This window comes from Protopterus annectens, chromosome 12.part0 (assembly GCF_019279795.1).
Source record: "Protopterus annectens isolate FY-2018-M chromosome 12.part0, PAN1.0, whole genome shotgun sequence".
NCBI lineage: Eukaryota > Metazoa > Chordata > Ceratodontiformes > Protopteridae > Protopterus > Protopterus annectens.
The window spans coordinates 1,028,660,156-1,028,679,962 of NC_056746.1; the positions used below are offsets into that span (position 1 = coordinate 1,028,660,156).

A 19,807-nucleotide genomic window follows, 5' to 3' on the forward strand; every position below is an offset into this window, starting at 1 on the left:
TAACTTGGCACTATCACAAACAGGTTTAGGAAAGAAAGATCCAAAACTGGTCTTTAAGCATCTTCTTTCTTTGGCAGTAAAATCATCCTTGAATAAAAACCTTTCCCATCCTGGGAAGGAGGAACTGGTTCTATCACTTCCTGGGATAGCATGTGTTGAAGGACAGAGGAATTCTAAAGGAGTCTGGTCTGATGGATGAGGAATTGCACACTCGAAATGCGGTATTTCCTGCTAGTGCCATCTGTAGCCTTGATGAATGATCATCAAAACCAATTTGTCTGAGATTATCTGTTGCCAAAAGGAAAATTGCAGATTTAGACATTCTGGAAGGGAAAAGGAGAATCTCAGGGTGGGAACAGGGGTGAAGGGGAACAGGGTTTCTTAAACAGTCATTCTGAGGGGGTCTTGAATTATTTTTGGAACCCCCTTGCCATTTCCCTGTAAATGGACATTTACCAGCATTTTCTTAATACTGTTTATTTTATTATTTTTTTTTGCCAAAATTGGATGACAGGTTAGACAATCCCTTAGAAAATTTGGGAAAGGAGGGAGAAAAATCTTAGAGATTCCCTGGATCAACTTACCCCTTTTATCACACTTTTTAATAATGTCAATAGCAAAGGAACCAAAAACTAAATATGTAATCAAAGGAGAATTTGAAATCTCATTTTTCACATCAGCTGGGAGGTTCTGAGAATGCAGTCAGGTAAGTCTCCTCAAAACAGTACCAGTGGCCATATCCCTGGAAGAAGAATCAAATAAGTCATACACACACTGTAAACAATGAGTCGTGACTTGTATTAAGAAAGAAACTAAATGATTTAAAACAGATTTCCTCACAAGAAGAAACTGCAGAAAAAGACATTCCTCATACTTTCACAGTCAGAATAAACTTTAATATATGAGCCTGACAATTCAAAATTCTGCATATCAAAGCTGCAGAAGCATGTACCTTCCCATGCTTATCAATAATCTTACCACGCTTGTCAGAAAGAGTAGGGTTAGAATTAATTACATGTTTAGCAGCAGTACGATTAACAAAAGCAATAGCTGCTGGGTCAGGTTTGGGAAAAGTGTATAAAAACCTAAAAGAATGAGGAACTTTGCACATTCTATCTGCCTTTTCAGGATGACAAGCAGACTATCAGGAAAATTTCATGCAGTGGCACACATATCCTCCAAAGCTAATTGAACTGGAGGAATAGGTGAATGTTCTGGAAAAATCCTTATGTGACAGCTCATAGTATTTTCCGAGGGACCAAAAAACCTCAGTGTTCTCCCTCTGAAAACACTAGTACATTTTGGAAATAGTCTCTGAGAAAGAGAAACCACCACAGGGAGAATCAGAAACTAAGCTCTCCTCTGAGTCTGAATCAGTAAACTGAGAAGAATTCCTGTATCAGTCCCTTCATTTTCCCTCACCATATTCAGAATCAGGAATCTCTTCAGAAAAAAAAATATCCCTCTTTCTTTAATCAGCAACCACCTTATAAGAAAGATTAATAGCCTGAATTAATCCTTGAGCCAGACCCAGTAAACTGCTCCTGTCTAAGAAGATTTGAGGAAGAGTAGATGCATGTTTAGTTTCCTTTTGCTTTTTGAATGGGAAATGGGGCCAACAGTATTATTAGTGGCAGCAGCAGCTTCCCTAGGGCTGGGCACAACATTCTTCCCTGTTCTGTCTCCCAGGACTGACAAGAATGACTCTCTCCTGCCTACTGAGGGGACCCCAACAGTTGCTGAGGACGTGGTTAATGCCCGGTCCCTAGTCTGTAGGTGCTACACCAGAGGGATCCAGACTCAAAGATGAGTGGTCTGAGGCTGTTTGCTTAACTTTTTCTTTTTGTGGCAGGAAAAAGGCCCTACTGTAGGACCAGTAGTTTGTTCCATGGTCAAGCTGAAAACTACATTTCTCTCTATGGAAAACAAACCACAAAAGCAGGTAATAATTTAAAGTCTTTAAGCCACTTTTTTCACACAAAATCATAGTAAAAAAATCACTTTGCAACACTCTATCAGCTCAAAATGTAAAATAAACAATTTTTCCACAGAAAAAAATATTTTCAATTATTTTAAACAAGTTTTAAGCTGACAGGAAAAAAGTACACTCCCATTTAAAAATAGAGTTAAGTCTCATAACAGTCCATTAAACCACAAACTCCTGGCTTAAAAATAACTTCCCTAAACAGGAAAGTGCAACAAAACAATCTTTTAATGTGGAAGTTTTTTTCTCCAAAGGAAACTATCTGCTCAGCAAAGGAACACATGTAGTAGAAACAAGCCTGATCCATTAATATAAATTATATGCATTTAATAAATATAAATCTACATGTGTAATAGTTATAAGGATATTATACAATGACTAGCCATTAATATTAAAAAAGGAACATGCTGATTGGTCAATCCAGCCAGCGTGCTAGTTGTAAATCTAAGAATATACCAATGGAAAAAGGTCCAGTTAGCTGGACTTTTTTCCATAAGTATATCCCATAAAAATTTTACAATTCTTTCTTTTTTTTTTCAATAAATTTACAAAACCGAAGACCTCAAATGAACAAGAGAGATGGCACAACAAAAAATATAACCATAATTAGGTATGTTCTGCAAAACTAAAGAAACATACCTGATTATCCTCTTATTTTCTCTGTCCTGTCTCTCCTGAACATTAAGTCTCCTGGTTTATTTTTTCTTAATTTAAAAAAAAAAGCAACAAATATCTTCCTTTCTTCATTGCTTCCTTTACACAGCACTGATGTACTCCATAAGAGTGGGAACACAAGTCCCATACACATGTACAGTACATAAGGAAAGCCCCAGGATACTGGAGAAAATGCAGAGGGGTACCTTGGTGCAGTTATACAAAGACATTATTTAAGAAAAGTATTTTATTTTCTTAAATGATATCATTGTATAATAACAATACACAACTCCGTGGTGTGGTGTATTATAGCAATAACCCACGCCTGGGTGTGGGTAATGCTGGATTTACCCATGGTTGGTGTGGTTTGGTCACGAGGGCGAAGTCCGAGTGGCCAAACAAAGCCAACCGTGGGTAAATCCAGCATTACCCACACCCAGACGTGGTTATTATTATACAATGACATTATTTAAGAAAAAAAATAATTACTTTTCTTAAATAATGGCATTGTATAATGCCTTCTTGCTGCCCTTCCGCAGCTGTCTGGTATTCTGTGACAGTTCTGATGTACTGCGCATGCGTATGCCCATGCAGTACATCAGAGCTGTGGGCAAAAGCAATGGAGAAAGCAAGATCTCCATTGCTTTTTACAAACTCTTTCGCTATGTTAAATGGGTTTAACATAGCGAGACAGCATTAAAAAAAGCAACAGAGAATCTCCGTTGCTTTTTTTAAAGCTGTCTCGCTACATTAAACCCATTTAACATAGCAGGACAGTTTTGAAAAAAGCAACGGAGAAAGCAAGATCTCCGTTGCTTTTTACAAACTGTCTCGCTATGTTAAAGGAGTTTAACATAGCGAGACAGCTTTAAAAAAAGCAACGGAGAATCTCCGTTGCTTTTTTTAAAGCTGTCTCGCTATGTTAAACTCATTTAACATAGCGAGACAGTGTGAAGCAACGGAGATCTTGCATTCTCCGTTGCTTAAAAAAAGAGTTATAGCAATGGAAAAAGTCCGGGTGACCGTACATTCTTTCCATTACTATAACTGATTTACAATATGCACACTGACCAATCAGAATGCATGTTTGTGAATATTAATGGGGGGTCGTTGTGTAATGAAGACTTACCCATGGTTGGCTTTATTTAATCACTTGGGCTTCACTCTCTTGATTAAACCACACCAACTGTGGTAAAATCTTCAATATACCACGCTGATGTCGCTGTTTATTGCTATATTATACAATGGCTGGCTATTAATATGCAAAAATAAGCACTCTGATAGGCCAGCCCAACCAGTGCGCCCAATATAAATCCGAGAATATACTAACAGAAAAAGTTCCGGTCGCCCAGACTTTTTCCATTAGTATATCTCCTGATTTTTTTTTTACTTTTTTTTTGCTCTGCAGAGGTAACAATGGAGAAAGGAAGATCTCTGTTTCTTTTTCTAAGATATCTCGCTATGTTATGTGAGTTGAAGAACTCATATAACATAGTGAAATATCTTAAGAAAAAGCAACGGAGAGCTTCCTTTCAATGAACAAACGAAGATCTCTGTTGCTTTTTTTTAAGATATTTTGCTAAGTTATACGAGTTGAAGAACTCGTATAACATAGCGAGATATCTTTAAAAAAGCAACGGAGGTCTTCCTTTCTCTGTTGCTACCTCTGCACAGTGCTGATGTCCTGCAAGTCCCTTACACATGTGCAGTACATCAGAAATACCCAGGATACTGGAGACTGTGGAAGGCAGCATGGAGGCATTATACAATGGCATTATTTAAGAAAAGTAAGTATTTTTTTTCTTAAATAATGTCATTGTATAATAGCAATAACCCACGGTTGGGTGTGGGCAATGCTAGATTTACACACGGTTGCCTTTGTTTGGCCACTAAGGCTTCGTCCTTGTGACCAAACTACACCAACCATGTGTAAATCCAGCATTATCTACATCCAACTGTGGGTTATTGCTTAATAGCCCAACACATGTAATATACATAATTCTAAATGCATAATGTAAGTGAACATGCAAATAAAATAGATTTAAACCTACACATTCAACAGATATATCTACACATGTAATAAGTAAAACCCAATATATGAAATAGATATAGGCCAATTTGCTTAACTGAAATACATTTACACATTCATTGAATAAAAATCTACCCATATAATAAATGTTAATTTATCTGTTCAATACATTTTTCACACTATAATCCTGCACCACCAATGAAAAAATAGTCCCTTACAAATTATATCTTGAATAAATACTTTAAATATCCTTTTTTAACAAATATTGTGTGATAGCTGTACATCTTGTTGAATGTGGGGCATGATGTATTTTACTCATATGGATGTAAGAATTCCCCCTCAAGTTTGCATTCAGGGTCAACTTTGCCTAGTATGAGTAAACTACATCATGCCAGAAACCTGGTCAAGTTATGCAGATTAATAAACCTACATGTGTTGACAAATAAGAACCTAGGAGTGTAACAGATATAATCTGACATATTAGGTAATATGCATGCAATAAAAAATGTGGAGGTCTGCATAATAAAGATATTACTCTGTGCCCTGGGCTATTGTTAGAGATAAGCCTGAAGGGTAAGTGCCTTATGATTCTTTAGGTATGTGGTAATATCTATATATCCCACAATGTTTAAAAAAATGTAAGTAGCAAAGTATTTCCTAAATATGTGTAGTTATTTCCAGATACACTCCAGTATAAAACCAAATCATAACAGTTATCATTTTTAAATTGATTTCGTTAATAATGTCTTCCCTAAAAACACTCTTAAGGGTAATCATTTTGGTAGCAGCTCCCATGAACTTACAAAAATTAATAAACGATAATGCTGCCTTCATTTTTTTGCCTTTATTTGATTGGATTTCTGTGATAGTTTTTGTATGGGTGTTGTTTGTTTTTAATATGCTTTTGTATTAATGCCTTATTTTACTTTCATGTACTCTTATCTTTAGATGTACCTCTTAGGCTACTGTGTGTGTGTGTGTGTGTGTGTGTGTGTGTGTGTGTGTGTGTGTGTGTGCGCGCGCACGTGCGTGTGCCTTCTTAAGCTAGGATGACTGCTTTCTCTTCATATGGTGACTGTTTCTTCTACATGTCAGTCACTTACTGTTTCCTCCTGCAGTGTTTCATTTACTTTGTCTTGAGTTTATGAGTTCAGTTTATTCATGATTTTATGTTTTTAATTTATTGGATGTGTTTTACTGTTCTGATTGGGTTAATGCACTAAATTTGAAGTTTCCAAGCTTTTACAATTTGTAATGTACTTAGTTATTTCTGTGTTTAACAGTTTTCCCAGCTAAATGAAATTCCAAGATGATGGCAATGTGCTGGATTTTGAAGCCTGTAAGGGAGTAAGGATCTGTGAGTGAATGTGAAGTCTAAGTAGCCTACACAAGCCTCTTCCCATGCATGGAACAGATTTGATGCACAGAAAGCTAGCAGTTTGATTGGTCCATTTACCTTGCCCATTTTATAAGTATATATACGTGTTTGTGTGTGTGTGTGTGTGTGTGTGTGTGTGTGTGTGTGTGTGTGTGTGTGTGTGTGTGTGTGTGTGAGACCTTTGAGCATCTGACTAGGGATACATTAGGAGTTTTGCGGACCTCAACCATGCAAATCCAAGGATGTGATACTGAGTCATGCTGGAAAAGCATATATGGTTTCTACAGACAGAATAAGGGAGAACCATCGCCTTTGTGGATTTTAATGACAAAGCCCATTTCTCTGAGGTACTGGAGCCATTGACTGCTCTGGCATTGTCCACATCTTCTACACATGGCATCTGCTATATCAAGCAGAAAGCCTTCCACACCATCAATTGCCAGTTGGTGTGCAGTGCACAAGGTATTATATAGAATGTGTCTCTGCAACATGCAGGCAGTACCCATGATTCCCTCACCTGGCATATGTGCAGTCCATACCAGTGTTACAAGTGGTGGGACTTTCTACATGGTCTAGCTGTACACACTGTCAATCCTACAGGCCATGAAAGCCTAGTCACAAGGCTAGGCACTTCATCTCTGTCATTAGCTTCCTCAACTACTCTGCCCACACCTTGCAACTGTACAGATTTTCACAGAATGTCCAGATTTTTGCCTCATATTCTGGTCTGTTTCTCATAAAATTGTTGTTTTCTGGCACATTGTTGGTAAACCATTGAAGGCTGAAGTCAGAAAATTATGACAGATATTTGCGTTTCAACCTTCATGCCCTTCAGAAAATTCATGCTAATGCAAATCATGTTAGTATATCAACTTTCTAAGTTTGTAAGAGCAATATTTAAAAAGTGTCCCTATTTTTAGGCCTTTGATCCCCCATTATTATGGCTTTGTCCAGATTTTTTTTTTGTTCTAAGAGGTTGAGAGGTACGGCTCTGCCTTAACTGGTTTCTGTACCACACACTACTATTTTGTACACCTTACTTTTCAGCTTCTTTGACATTCTTCTGTCATACATTACCCCTGACACCATGTGTTAACTGGCTGCAGTCCCTCTGATTCTAGTTTTGACCTCCTCATTCACACTTACCTTCTCGTCAGCTATATTTCAAAGATACCTGAAGCCATTAATCAGCTCCACTATTATCCTTTCTATCTCAATTTTCAACTGTTTCTGATTTCTCCCATTTGGTGCCACTACAACTGTCTTATTTGTACTCAGTTTCTTCCCACATCTTCAGTTTTGCATTCCTTTCTACTATCCTTTGCTGAAGTTCTTGCTAGAGTCTGCCTGAAATGCCACATCATCTGCATACATCAGCTTTGTTAATCTGTCCCCGCTGACCTGTTTGCTAATGTAGTCCATCATCAGCATGAAAAGCAGTGGGCTCAGAGCTGAACCCTGAAGAGTACCCACTTCTGATGGGAACCCCCCAGCGAGACTGAATACTATCCATGGTTAAGTCATTGGGTCCTTGTACATAGCCTGCACTAATTCTACCAATGTTTCTGGGACTGTGATCCATGGCAGGACAGCCCAAACTAGCTTACTTGGGACTTTGTCATAAGCTTTCTTCAAGTCTAGGAATGCCCATTTGGAATTGCTCCTCATTTGTAGCTTCTTCTCAACTAACTTTATCACTGCTAACATCAGATTGGTCATGCTGCACCCTGAGCTAAATCCAAACTGCTCATCTCTCATATTACTTTCTACTACTCCACATATTAGTTTCTCAATCACTATGTCCAGAGCTTTCATACAATTTGACAGGCGTTTGATACCTCTGTACTGCCATAGTTGGGTATGTCCCCTTTGTTCTTGTACACTAGCATGAGTATGCTTATTCTCCACACATCCGGGATCCATCTTTGTCTCCATAATGCTATGGATATCCTCAAGAGCCTTTTCTCCCTATCTCATCCAACATATTGATCCAATCTGGTATCACCTCATCTGAGGCTATTGCTTTCCCTGACTTCATGTTCCTTAGTGCTGTCTTTAGTTCTTCTGGGGTGGGCTCCTTCTCTTCTTTCATCATAAGCTGTATCTAGGGAAGTGAACTTTCTGTGGAGTTTTCTTCATTCAGAAGCTGTTGTAAGTACTCATTCTGTCTGCCTTTGATGTCCTGTGGACTTGTGAGCTGGTTGTTGCAGACGTCTCCTATGAAGGGTGGTCGACAGTCTTTTTTATCTTTCTGTCTTTGCCTTGAAACTGGATAGAGCATCTTTGTGCCATCTACTGAGTCATTTTCCAGAAGTTGGCAGAGTGGCTTCAATTCCTTGCTCTTAGCTACAACATCTCCTGTTTTAGCATTTCTGTTAGCCAACCAGTATGCCTTTGTAACCTTAAACCTGGTCTGTCTTTTCTATCTCCCACTTTTTCCTGCACTTATCTTTCTTTTCATGGCTTCCTAGAATTCTGCATTCCACCACTAGCTTTCCTTATGTACCTTATTTCTGTACTTGCTCAGACACATACCTGTTCAATAGTCCTCAGACATGCTGTTTTAAGCTACTACCAGTCTTCTTCAACTCCAAATATTTCATCTTCTTTCTTAGGTGCTAAAGCCCCGAGTAATTTATTGAACACCTGGTCTCTATTGAGTTTAGAGCCTTCTCTGATCACTGCTTGCAGCTAATTGTGGCAAACAGTGGTTTATGTTGTGACAAAACTATTTTACTGGGGATGACTTTGAAATCAACATTTCTACACAATGCCCTTTCCTTACTAGGAGGACGTCTACCTGTGTTGCATGCTGGCCACTCTTGAATCTTGATCTTGTGACTGTCTCTCTCTTGCTGAACCATGTGTTGGCCACCATGAAGCCATTTACCAGACATATGTCTAGAATGGTCTCCATCTGTATTCCTGTTCTCCCACTTATGTGGATTTAGGCATTCTTCATATCCTGTTATGTCTCCCTTGATGTGTGCATTCATGTCACCTATTATCAAGACCGATTCCTGTTCTGCAACTGATGTCTGAATGCATCTTTTCCTCACTTTCATGACCCTTCTTTGGGGCATAGGTTGAAATTATGAATATTAACCTGGCCTTACACTGGAGTCTGATTGCCATGAGTCTGTCACTAATTCTGATAACATCCCTCACTGTCTTCTGAAGCCTGTCCCTCACCACAGTTCACACTCCATTTCTAGTCTGTCTTCCTCCTGAAAATTAAACTCTAGATGCCAAGTCAACTGCCTTTGCTGCACTGCCCTTCCATCTTGTCTCCTGGATACATAGGATGACTAGCATCCTCCTTACCATCATGTTATCCAGTTCCATGCAATGCTTTGTCATGAACCTACAATGAGAGTAGCCAGTTCTTAGTGCATGTTTGGCAAGTTGAATGGTTTTATGTCCAGCTTTCACTTAGCAGAGTTATTGCATGTAACCTAGACTGGGCAAGTGGATATCAGCTGTGTCATGTTACATAGCATGGTGCTATGAAAACTGTTGCAGCAATGGAAGACCATAGCACTGGCTGACATACCTGTGACAGCAGTGGAATAAGAGCTGGCTGAGCTGAAGTCAGAGGATACAACAGGTCTCCAAGTGAAGCAGAGGCAGGCATAGTATGTTAAAGCACTGGCAACGAGGTAGTATTTGGTCCACAGGTATGGGGTATGACAAGACAAACACTTAGGGAATCATGTGCATGCACTGACATGCCCACACTGTGCATTACAGCCCATGCTATGCATTTGACATTACCATATGCACATTAACCAAAGAGGTGGGCATGGCACATTCATCATCACTTGCACAGGCAGGGGACAAAGTGGCATGCCACAGCAATAGCATAGGTGAAAGGGTCATGGATGGCACCTATAGTAAGCAAACTCATGACATGGTGTTGTGGGGTATCAGGAATCATGTCTTCAGCTGATGTGGAGCTTTCAGGGATGGAACACTGGCTGTGCATGCTATGTGGGCATGCAGTGTTAAGTCCATAGGCATGTGGTCCAGAGGATGGTGTAATATCCTGGCTGGGTGTACAGGACTGTTGACATGTTCCCTGCTCTGTGATTCTGGTGGATGGGTGGCAGTTACTACTCCACAGTCAAGCATGGCTAAGTGTTAGTCAGAGTACATCTACAAGGTGTGATGTGGGCTGGTACTGGACTGCAAGAGCCAAGGCCAGGGTGGAGGCCAAAGTGGAGACAGACAGGCATCAGCCATATTCAGGTGAGTGTCCACGGGCAGGGTTTGAGGCCACACTGGAGATGGATAAATGTAAGCTATATCCATGTGAGTGTCAAAGCCAGGGCTGGAAGTAGCCATGGGCAGTGTGGATATCTCAGGGACAGTGTAAACCCTCTCTGCACTAAGTGACTGCTCACAGATGCAGAGTACACCCAACCCCTAACTTGGCTATGGCAACAGGTTACTAACTGTCATAGAGATGTACTAATGGCTACTACATGGGCTGTCATTGTTTACAGTTCCTCCTGCATTCACAGCAATGGTTGAAAGTCTTCACACAGACCAGACAACACACTGAGCAGCTCTGACATGCTGAGATTAGAAAACACTGGAATCTGGAGCATGGCACTGACTGACACCAAAGATAACACCCACATCGGGGACTAATCTGGCCACAGGGCACAGACAGCCATCGACACACCTCTCCCCAGTGACATGTTTGCATACCTCAGATGTGGCATAGCTCTCTTATGCCAGCTGTGTTAGTACAGACTAACCATCATGTTTGAATCTGGCATGGACAGAACACTCTATACTAAACAGAGGTGATGCTTGAGGTTTAGAATGTGCCAATGCAGCCTTCTGGCTATGGAAAAGGGGCGTGTTCCTTCCATTGTTAGTGTTGTTGAGAATGCCAGTGTGCCCTATGACATTGCCATGTACATGATGCCATCACCATCAGTCTGTACAGACATGTTGATATCAGATATCTGTTGATTTTTGCATTGCTAGATCCCCTCCTAGTGGAACCTGTGAATGCATACAGATAACATGCCAGTGTATCAGAAGGCAGGCTGCTACATACCCCATATACAACAGCCTAGAAGCACATAGATATGTTGTGGTGCAGGTTGCTCCATTTGCAGGGCTAATGAAAACTGTAGAATGGCATGTCTAAGTCAACTGCACAAAAGTATTAGACAATGCCCTTCTACACATTGTTGCATTCCCCACAGACACTTGGACAGACACATCTTATAGTCCTGGTGGCCTCAGTTGCAGCCTTGATGTGCCTAGATGATATAAGTGCAGAGGTTCACATGTTAGTAAAACAGACAAATGTGATAGGCAATGTCCTCTAGGAATGTTGTGTGCCACCAGCTTTGGCACTTCCAATAGGTACTCAGGCAGTCTTCATCAACCTGGCACCAACATTCTAATATCTAAGCAAATAGATGTTGATGTCGAAAATATTAACACAAAATGTTGAAAACTATACTGAACATTATCTGAGCATAACATCGGAGAATGCAGCAAAAAAAAAATATGTTTTTTGGAGTGGGACAAGCCCTCCTTTACCCCGCTCCCACATCTCACTACTTATATTCCAACTCTGAGATTGTGCAGTACTGCTGAAAGGTCAAAATCCCATCCACCAGTATTATAGTAATCTAACTCAACAAGTCAATCAACTGTTTTGTTGACCAAAACTGTGTTGACATAACAGCTGTTGACTATTACTGCAGCTGAACTAAGCAATGCCTCCCATATATATATATATATATATATATATATATATATATATATATATATATATATATATATATATGCATCTGCATTGGTAACATTTTTCTTTTGTTTTGTATATTTTTGATAATTTCACCTTTGCTAAATTGTTCCTTGGCTCTGTACATCAGTTTCCATCCATATACTGTCCTATTGTCCCATGATGTCAGTTAGACTGCATTCATATCTCCCAGTGTTATCTTCAGTCATACAAGAGTTGTTACCTAGCCATTTATTTGCATGCCTGTGCTGACTGCTGTTTCTCCTTCCTGGACATGCCTTAATAAGGTATACCACATCACACATTGATCACTGTACCTATGTCCTGGTCTGTTTCCTTTCTCATTCTTGCTCTAATTATGTTGCTTTGTTTTGTTTTTTTCCATTTATTTTCATTTTTTCTGCAAAGTCAGCTTTAGGGAAGGCAATGTTGAGGGGATAGCCACCAGAGTTTGCAGCAGCCACCACACTGACCACAGTAGTCCTCGGCCCTGACTGTCTGCAAGGTGATGAGGGTCACTATGTGGAAGGTGACCTGGATGGCTCACTGGTGACCTCCATTGCTGCTTTCCTGGTGGGTAGGATAGGCTTCTTATGAGGGAGCAATGTGGAGGTGCCTTCCTGGGTCATCTTGCATGATATTCAGTGGCTATTGAGGTCCAAGGAGGAACGGTGGCTCAAATTGTATATTAGCACCATCCAGCACCTCCTCATGTGACTGCTGCAACTGCATAGTTTCTCATCCTTGATAATTAGGGCACCAGTGACAGACCCCCACCACTGATGTCAGTCATGGAGGTGGCTAATTTCTGAGTGGGTTCCCCTCTGGGATGCTCTATCATCAAAGTGTTCCCCTTCCTTGTGTGTAAATTCCCCTACTCTGTTTTAGACTAACCATCCCACTGCAAATAGTTCACCCTCTGTCTGTCTACACATCTCTATCGGTACCTCTTTTGTCAGTCTTTGTTATGTGTTATATGTTTGTCTGCATACCCCTGTTACCATTCCTGCACACTCCTTCCTAATCATAACTTCCCCATGCTGCTCTTCCCTGTGTCATTATCCTAAAACATAAAAGAGGGCACCTGTCTCAAAAAAATATACCCTTACTGCTATACCACTCTTCCCTAACCTTTGTTCTCCTGTGTACCTCTCTGCTTGCCCTTCCCTTTTTATGACTGTCTTAACATCTCTGTTCCTTCTCATTTATGAAAAGAAACAGTTATGAGTTTGCTGTGTAACCCTTTTATGAGCACCCAGCTGTCACTGTGTTGCAGTAATGTGGCATTTCAATGTGCACGTGAACATGCGTCATGTCAGGTACCCTATAAGCATGCCAATGTCCTCAGATCAGGCTACTCATTTATACAGTAGCTGCTCTTTTCATGAATGTGTGGTTTTATTACACTATGCTTTCTAAGCATTTACATGCTGTGTCAAAACTTAGGCATGCCTGATCCCCATCAGATCATGTCTTGCTACCCTGAATACACTATTTATCCAAGTGCAGTTGCATTGTAATTCTTTCTATATCCCTACCCAGACTTTCATGTTTAATAATAAGCATAGACATTTAACATATATAATCCTGTATTTGCAAGAAATATAAACCTTGCCTTGCTCTGTGGTGCAGGGGATGGATTTTCAATGGCAGACAGAATGACCAGAGTTTGACTAAAAACCCTGGCAGGGAGATGGAGGAGTAAAGCGGCATGGATTGCAATGCCTAATGCATGTCTACTTAACTGCATGCTGCCTTGTTCTTTAAACTCCTTTAATATTTCTGTTATGTAAGCACAGCACTTATCTGTGGATCTCAGTCATAAACCTACATGTTAAATAAATATTCACCTGTACATATATGATACAAACATATGCAGTTAATAATAAAACAACACATCTGATAAATATAATTATTTGTAGGATATAAATGTCCACATATAAGAGCTATAAACCCACACATAACAGAAGCCTTGTTCATCTAATAGCCCCCTTGTTGTTTCAAAGTGTTTCTGATTACCCAAAGCTAAAGGACTCTGCTTATGCTAATTTCTTCCCATTGCTTTCAGTTACACTTTATGTGATCATTATATATTAGGGACTGCTACATGCTAACATCTACCAATACTCACTTAGATAACAACATGCAGGTGTCACTGCTGACTGGAGACCTCCTTTTGTGTTGTCTTCTTCCAAAAAAAGAGTCTAAACTTCATCCTGCTGTCTAGAGCTCTCTACCTGCAGACATTGAAAAAACTCATAAATCTTTTACTCTTCAAGCACGCACAACTCACAGAGTAATTGAATCAAATGTTTTAATAGGTTCTCCTTCCACTTATAACCTTCCATCACTTATCTGCAGGTGAAATTGCTTGAGCATCAGTAGCCCATAGAAAAAAAAGATGAAAAGCATAAAGTTGAACACTTTTTCCCAAAGAAAATCATTGCTGTTATTATTTCAAATTGTGCACCAACAATTCACTTCTTTAGGGAGATTTTTCCATTCTTCAAATCGGTGCAACCATGAAGTTGGTATATATGTATATATATATATATATATATATATATATATATATATATATATATATATATATATGTATACATATTTGGGTGGTGGGGGGCAAGAAAAAAAGGAGTTTTTCAACTTTTTGGATTTGGGGCATTTTTTTTTTTTTTTTGTTGTTGTTCTTTTGGAACATCAGCTATCACAAAGTCGATGCTTCATAATAGAATCCTTATCTCCTGTTGGACTATTCATTCCTCCTGAGTGACAGCATCTTAGAACACTCAAAAAATGGGATGAGATCCAGGAATAAAGGTTATAATCCAGTAGGTATTAACAGATTTTTTGCATGCATCTAACTTCCCACCCATTGACCAGAATGCATAGCGCAATGCCTGACATGCTGAAATCAGTGTAAAACTGCACTTCTGCTCATACCTTATGTCAGGCAGAGTGGAAACAGAGTTCTTGGTGAGTTTATACTCCTCTGAGCTGCATATGAAAGCCCAGCAATTATGGACTTTCTGCTAGATACAGCCTTTGGAGAGAGTCTTCTCCAACAGCCTTCCCTGAGATGAGCAAGTCAGCCTGCAGTCACTCTCTCCCACCCATCCCTAACCCACTCCTCCAGTGCCTGTATTACTATTCAGATCATGGGCATCTGATGATGAGGACCAAAACCTATAAGCAGTGATGCTGGCTTTACTGTAATTGTAATTGAAGTAACTTATGTATTAACTTTGAAACAGTAAAGCCAGCCGGGCATTAGAGTTTCATACTTTTTATAGTTCAGAAATGCAAGGTGATCCAAAAACCTGCTGTTCTATTCATTTTTTAAGTGAACGAGTAAGATTTAAAACTTGTCCCTGATTTGGGGCCTTTGTCTCCTCATTACTTTTGGACTTGTTCAGAATTCATGAGTAAAAAAAAAAGGTTGAGAGGTCTAGACATTCTGTTATTGTGAGGTGTTAAACATACAGCTTAGATTCATTAAACCATGCAAATGCATGGAGGACTATAGCTGTCACAGGACTGTGTGCATTCTGGTCTTGTAATTAGCATACTGATCCGCGGTGGTGGTGCTGCGGTAGCGTAGTCACTTCACAGTAAGACACCGTCCAGTTCGATTCACAGCTAGAGCGTCTTCAGCATGGAGACATGCATGAATGGGCGTACCTTCTTTGAAGGTTGTGCATCGTGGGGGGGGGGGCAACTCGGCACGTAAAAATCAACTCACAATCATTAGCGGACCGGAGTTCCGCTGTGGCGACCCCTAACCAGGAAAAGCCGAAAGACACAACAACATAAGTTACTGAAGTTCACGACTAGTTTCCTGCTTTATATGCAGTGAGTGATTTTTTTTTCTGTAGAATTGTTAAGTAGGCTGACTGTACCTTACATATGAAAAATAAAGGCTTGCTTGCTTTATCCACACAAAGTTTATTCCTTTTGTGAAATATAAGGTTTGCTTTTAAACTGTTAAAGCAGATGTATTTCACTAGCTATATCAAACAATTAGAAGAATACCAAAAGTTCTTAAGCAAAGAGATCACAGGTATTCTTCTAAGTTTTTGGATCACCTTCCATTTCTGAACAATAAAAAGTATGAAACTCTAATGCCCGGCTTTGTAGACTGACTATAATCCTCAGTGATTTAGTTGAAAGTCAAAAATGTTATAATGAACAGTGCAAGCATTGGAGGCAAAATCGGGGCATTCTAGAAAATCGAGGACAGTTGAGAAGTATACTGAACATCATGTTTCAGTCTAAGAGAGCGGCAGGGTTGAGGGGCTATTTCAGTTTAAGAAATAAACAATTGCTTGTTTTATCTTAACACAGCTTATGATTTTTGAAAGAGCTAAAACATATGTCTGATATGTCTGTTATACAGGAGGGTGATAAAGTTGCAAATGATGGTGTATCCTGGGTAATATGGTGATATAATATGCATTCAAAACAATGTTATAAAATGCTGCATTTTAAAAGTTGTACCAGAATATTCTATGCTTTGTTGAATGCATTGTTTTACTGCTGTATGAGAATACTAGGTCTGAAATTGTTGTGACCTCAGGTCATTATTTTTAAAATGGAAATAAACTCTAATTTCTACACCCCCACTATACATCTGCAATACGAATGCCACTTTGTGAGCCAGTAAGATTATTTCATAGTCTACCCCTTGACAGCAAACTAGACAACTCACACTCAGCAAAAAAACACACACCCACTGAAACTATGTGCAGCTTCCCCATTAAAACATTTTTTGCAAGTGAGCTTGTAGCTTCCACACTCCACACCCATTTAATTTCATATATTAGTTGCACAATCATATAGTTGTGGGGAAAATAGAAACTTCTGAATAAAAGTTAAAAAAAGCATCTGCAAAACTGTTATTCTGCTGTAGAGCTAATGCATAGGAAACCATTCCAAGAGATCAGAGAAAGAGCAATCCAGAAGCTACCATTTGCAGAATGGTAGCTCTCCTGATAAAATTCAGACATAGAAATGTTGTAGTATAATTATCATGCTGTTAATTCATCTTTAACTGATTTAATTTCAGCATTTGTTTTTAAAATTGATTTTATGTTTTGATATCTGATATGAGCTTAGAGAAGGAATACAGAGTCTTTCTGTTTCTATAAGGAAAAGTTTACTCCTTACTAAAGATTTCAGTACACATATTTGTATGTAGGTCATACATTTCCTGTAACTACTGTATTATGAAAATTAGTAGAGTTCAATTACATACTTAAGGTCTGATAACACAAGATGAAGGGCCTTCAGTTTCTCAATACTGATTTTTGAATTACAACATATTGAAGCCAGCAGTCAAAGGCACTCTGTGCCAGAAGCACAAAGGCAGGATTACTGCAGAGCAAACACTGAAAGCATAGGCAGCATATGCATATCACTAGCAATAGCTTTTAGGTCATAATGCTGTACAGAACCATTAATGATAAAACCTTTTCATACCTTATCCACTTCACTGAAGCCAAACCTCCCTTCTGCATAAGAAGCATTCCTTCGCGTAGTACATCTGCCTTTACTGGAGTACCATAAAAGACACTACCTTGCTGCACAGGACTGGCATATATATTGTTCTGAATTATTTTGTTTGCAAGCTGAATGATCTACAACAAAGGCAACAATAAAATAATGCTTCAGTCTAAGCATGCTCAAGTTACTTTGCAATATGGCATTTTTTTGTGTTGACACAAATCCACTTTTTGTTTATGCTCTGCTTAAGCATGTCATGTAACACTTAAGTTTGCAGAGAGCAGGGCTCTGCTCACCATGTACCATTAAGTGTGAGTTATGTCAGTTATGTAAAATACCACGACAAGTAATGTAATTGTCCCATCATGCGGTCTGAAACAATATTACAATGTTCGACTCATAGCCAGAAGTCTAGACAGCAAAAGGTAATGGCAACACTGAATCCCAAAATGAAAAATGCAATGTGGAAACAAGTCTTGATTGTATAATGCTCTGCACTTCATAATAATGTAAAATGCTGCATTTTAAATGTTTTTCTGGGATTGTCTGTAATGTACATCATTGCATTTTATTGTACAACACAGGGCAGTTTTAAGAGTTTCCCCAAATACAATTAATGCTACAGCAGAAAGATTTCCATGGCACTGTAAGGTGTAAATACAGAGCACAGATGATTATAACAAAAACGAGATGAGAAGTTCGAACTGACATTTGCTAATAACAGAGATGTCTTTCAGAAGTGAATACATCCCTAATTGGCTGAGCAGCTGTTCAAAATGCCAAATGTTTTGCAGTAAATTGGAATCACCTGCTCCTTTGAGCCCATACGTGTATGATATGAATATCAGTCAGATAAGAATAGTAATTTCAGCGACTATAAAACTGTGTTAATAGTAACATCTGCATTAATGTCTGTGCTTCTTTTCAGAAGAGCTCTTATGGCTTGTCTGCAATGCAACAAGTCCCCATGCGCTTTATTGTATGAAACAGATGTACACTTTTCTTCTACGACAATTTCCAAACATGCTAACTACATTCTAGTGAATGAATTATTTCACAGTAATTTCTGGAAATTGTTGAAGACAGAGTAAGCATTAAAACTGGAGGACTGCTGAAGTATCTATTCATCTATTCACTTTTAAACCACTGTTTTAGATAAGTAAGAATAAGTAAAGAGTGCATGAAATAAATACTAAATCAGTACAGTGTGTGTGTGTGTGTGTGTGTGTGTGTGTGTGTGTGTGTGTGTGTGTGTGTGTGTGTGGGGGGGGGGGTCAGTGTGTATGCGTCTGTCTGCCTTTTTCTCCTTGTTCTGTTTTCAAGTCTCTTTCTGTCTCTCTTTCTCTTCCATTATCCCTCACCCACTCTGTCTCCAAGTCTATTTTTCTCTCTCAGTCCTTCTCTTCCGTTCTGTTTGCATGCTTGACTAGCAGTACAATGACTGAATATTCTAAAGTTTAGTGTTTATTTCCAGCAGGCAGATCATTTCTGAGACCTTAAGACAAACAAACAACCTCATATCAGAATTTCCCAGCAAACATGGTTTGAAACTGATAGTTTGAGAGCATATGTTGATAGTAAAACTACCTGTACCTGTGCAGTTTACAAGCAAACACACCAGAAATACAACTAATAAAAAAAAATGTTTACAGGTGACAGGACCCCCTACACAACCCCTTACAGGGGTCTCCATCCCTTCTTTCCCACACTCCTTTTATTTTATTATTCACAGCCTGAGGACAACACACATCACAGAAAGAATACTTGCAAACATGCAATGACAGACTCCTCTCACCCTCGCAGCAGCCACAATCTCATATTACATGAACACAGAATAACACTTTACTACCAGTTCATTGTTCTCCAGGTTGCTTGCAAAAAATGTACAAGTAGTTATTCTATCAAGCTGTAAAACTCTTGCAATTGTGATATAATTTGTTCACTTACTTTATTTATTTGCTTGTTTGTTTGAATTTGTTGTACAGGATAGAGCACTGATTAAGATGATCTATTCTCATGCCAGCCAGATGAGTACAAAACAATCAAAAATTTGAACAAAGTAAACAAGTTACAAGACACTAGACAATATGAACAATAATAGATGATGTATACAAATGTTTATGAAAAAAGATACACAAACAATCTATGAAGAATGTACAAACATGCTTGAACAATCAGTCTTAAAAGATTTGTGGAATAGATAAGCCTAGCCAGGCAGGCTAAAATAAATGTTCTTGGTGATGGCAGCCATTGGCTTGGGATGCAAGTCCATACATATGCTTGTTTGCTGATGTTGTTGAGTATTGCACTGTCTTATAGTGGTTGACCATTGCACACCATGTCCAAATATATGTAGTATTTATAAATTTAAAATACAATGTAAAAAAGGGGGAAGGGGGTTTGGTTAGAAGATTACTGTTGTTCTACCTTATGTAAATAAAAAAAATGTTTAATATATTTTGGGTGCATTGATTAAATGTGGTTAGGGCT

The 19,807-nt window shown here is 39.0% G+C and overlaps 1 protein-coding gene across 1 annotated transcript in view; it reads right to left on the bottom strand.

Annotated features, from left to right (window-relative positions):
* Positions 1–19,807, bottom strand: part of LOC122816948 (formin-like protein 13) — a 1,087,038-nt gene that overhangs the window by 601,574 nt on the left and 465,657 nt on the right. Inside the window, exon 5 of the mRNA XM_044090042.1 lies at positions 17,294–17,451. Within this exon, the coding sequence (XP_043945977.1) occupies positions 17,294–17,451 (158 nt within the window). The remainder of the gene's footprint in view (positions 1–17,293; positions 17,452–19,807) is intronic.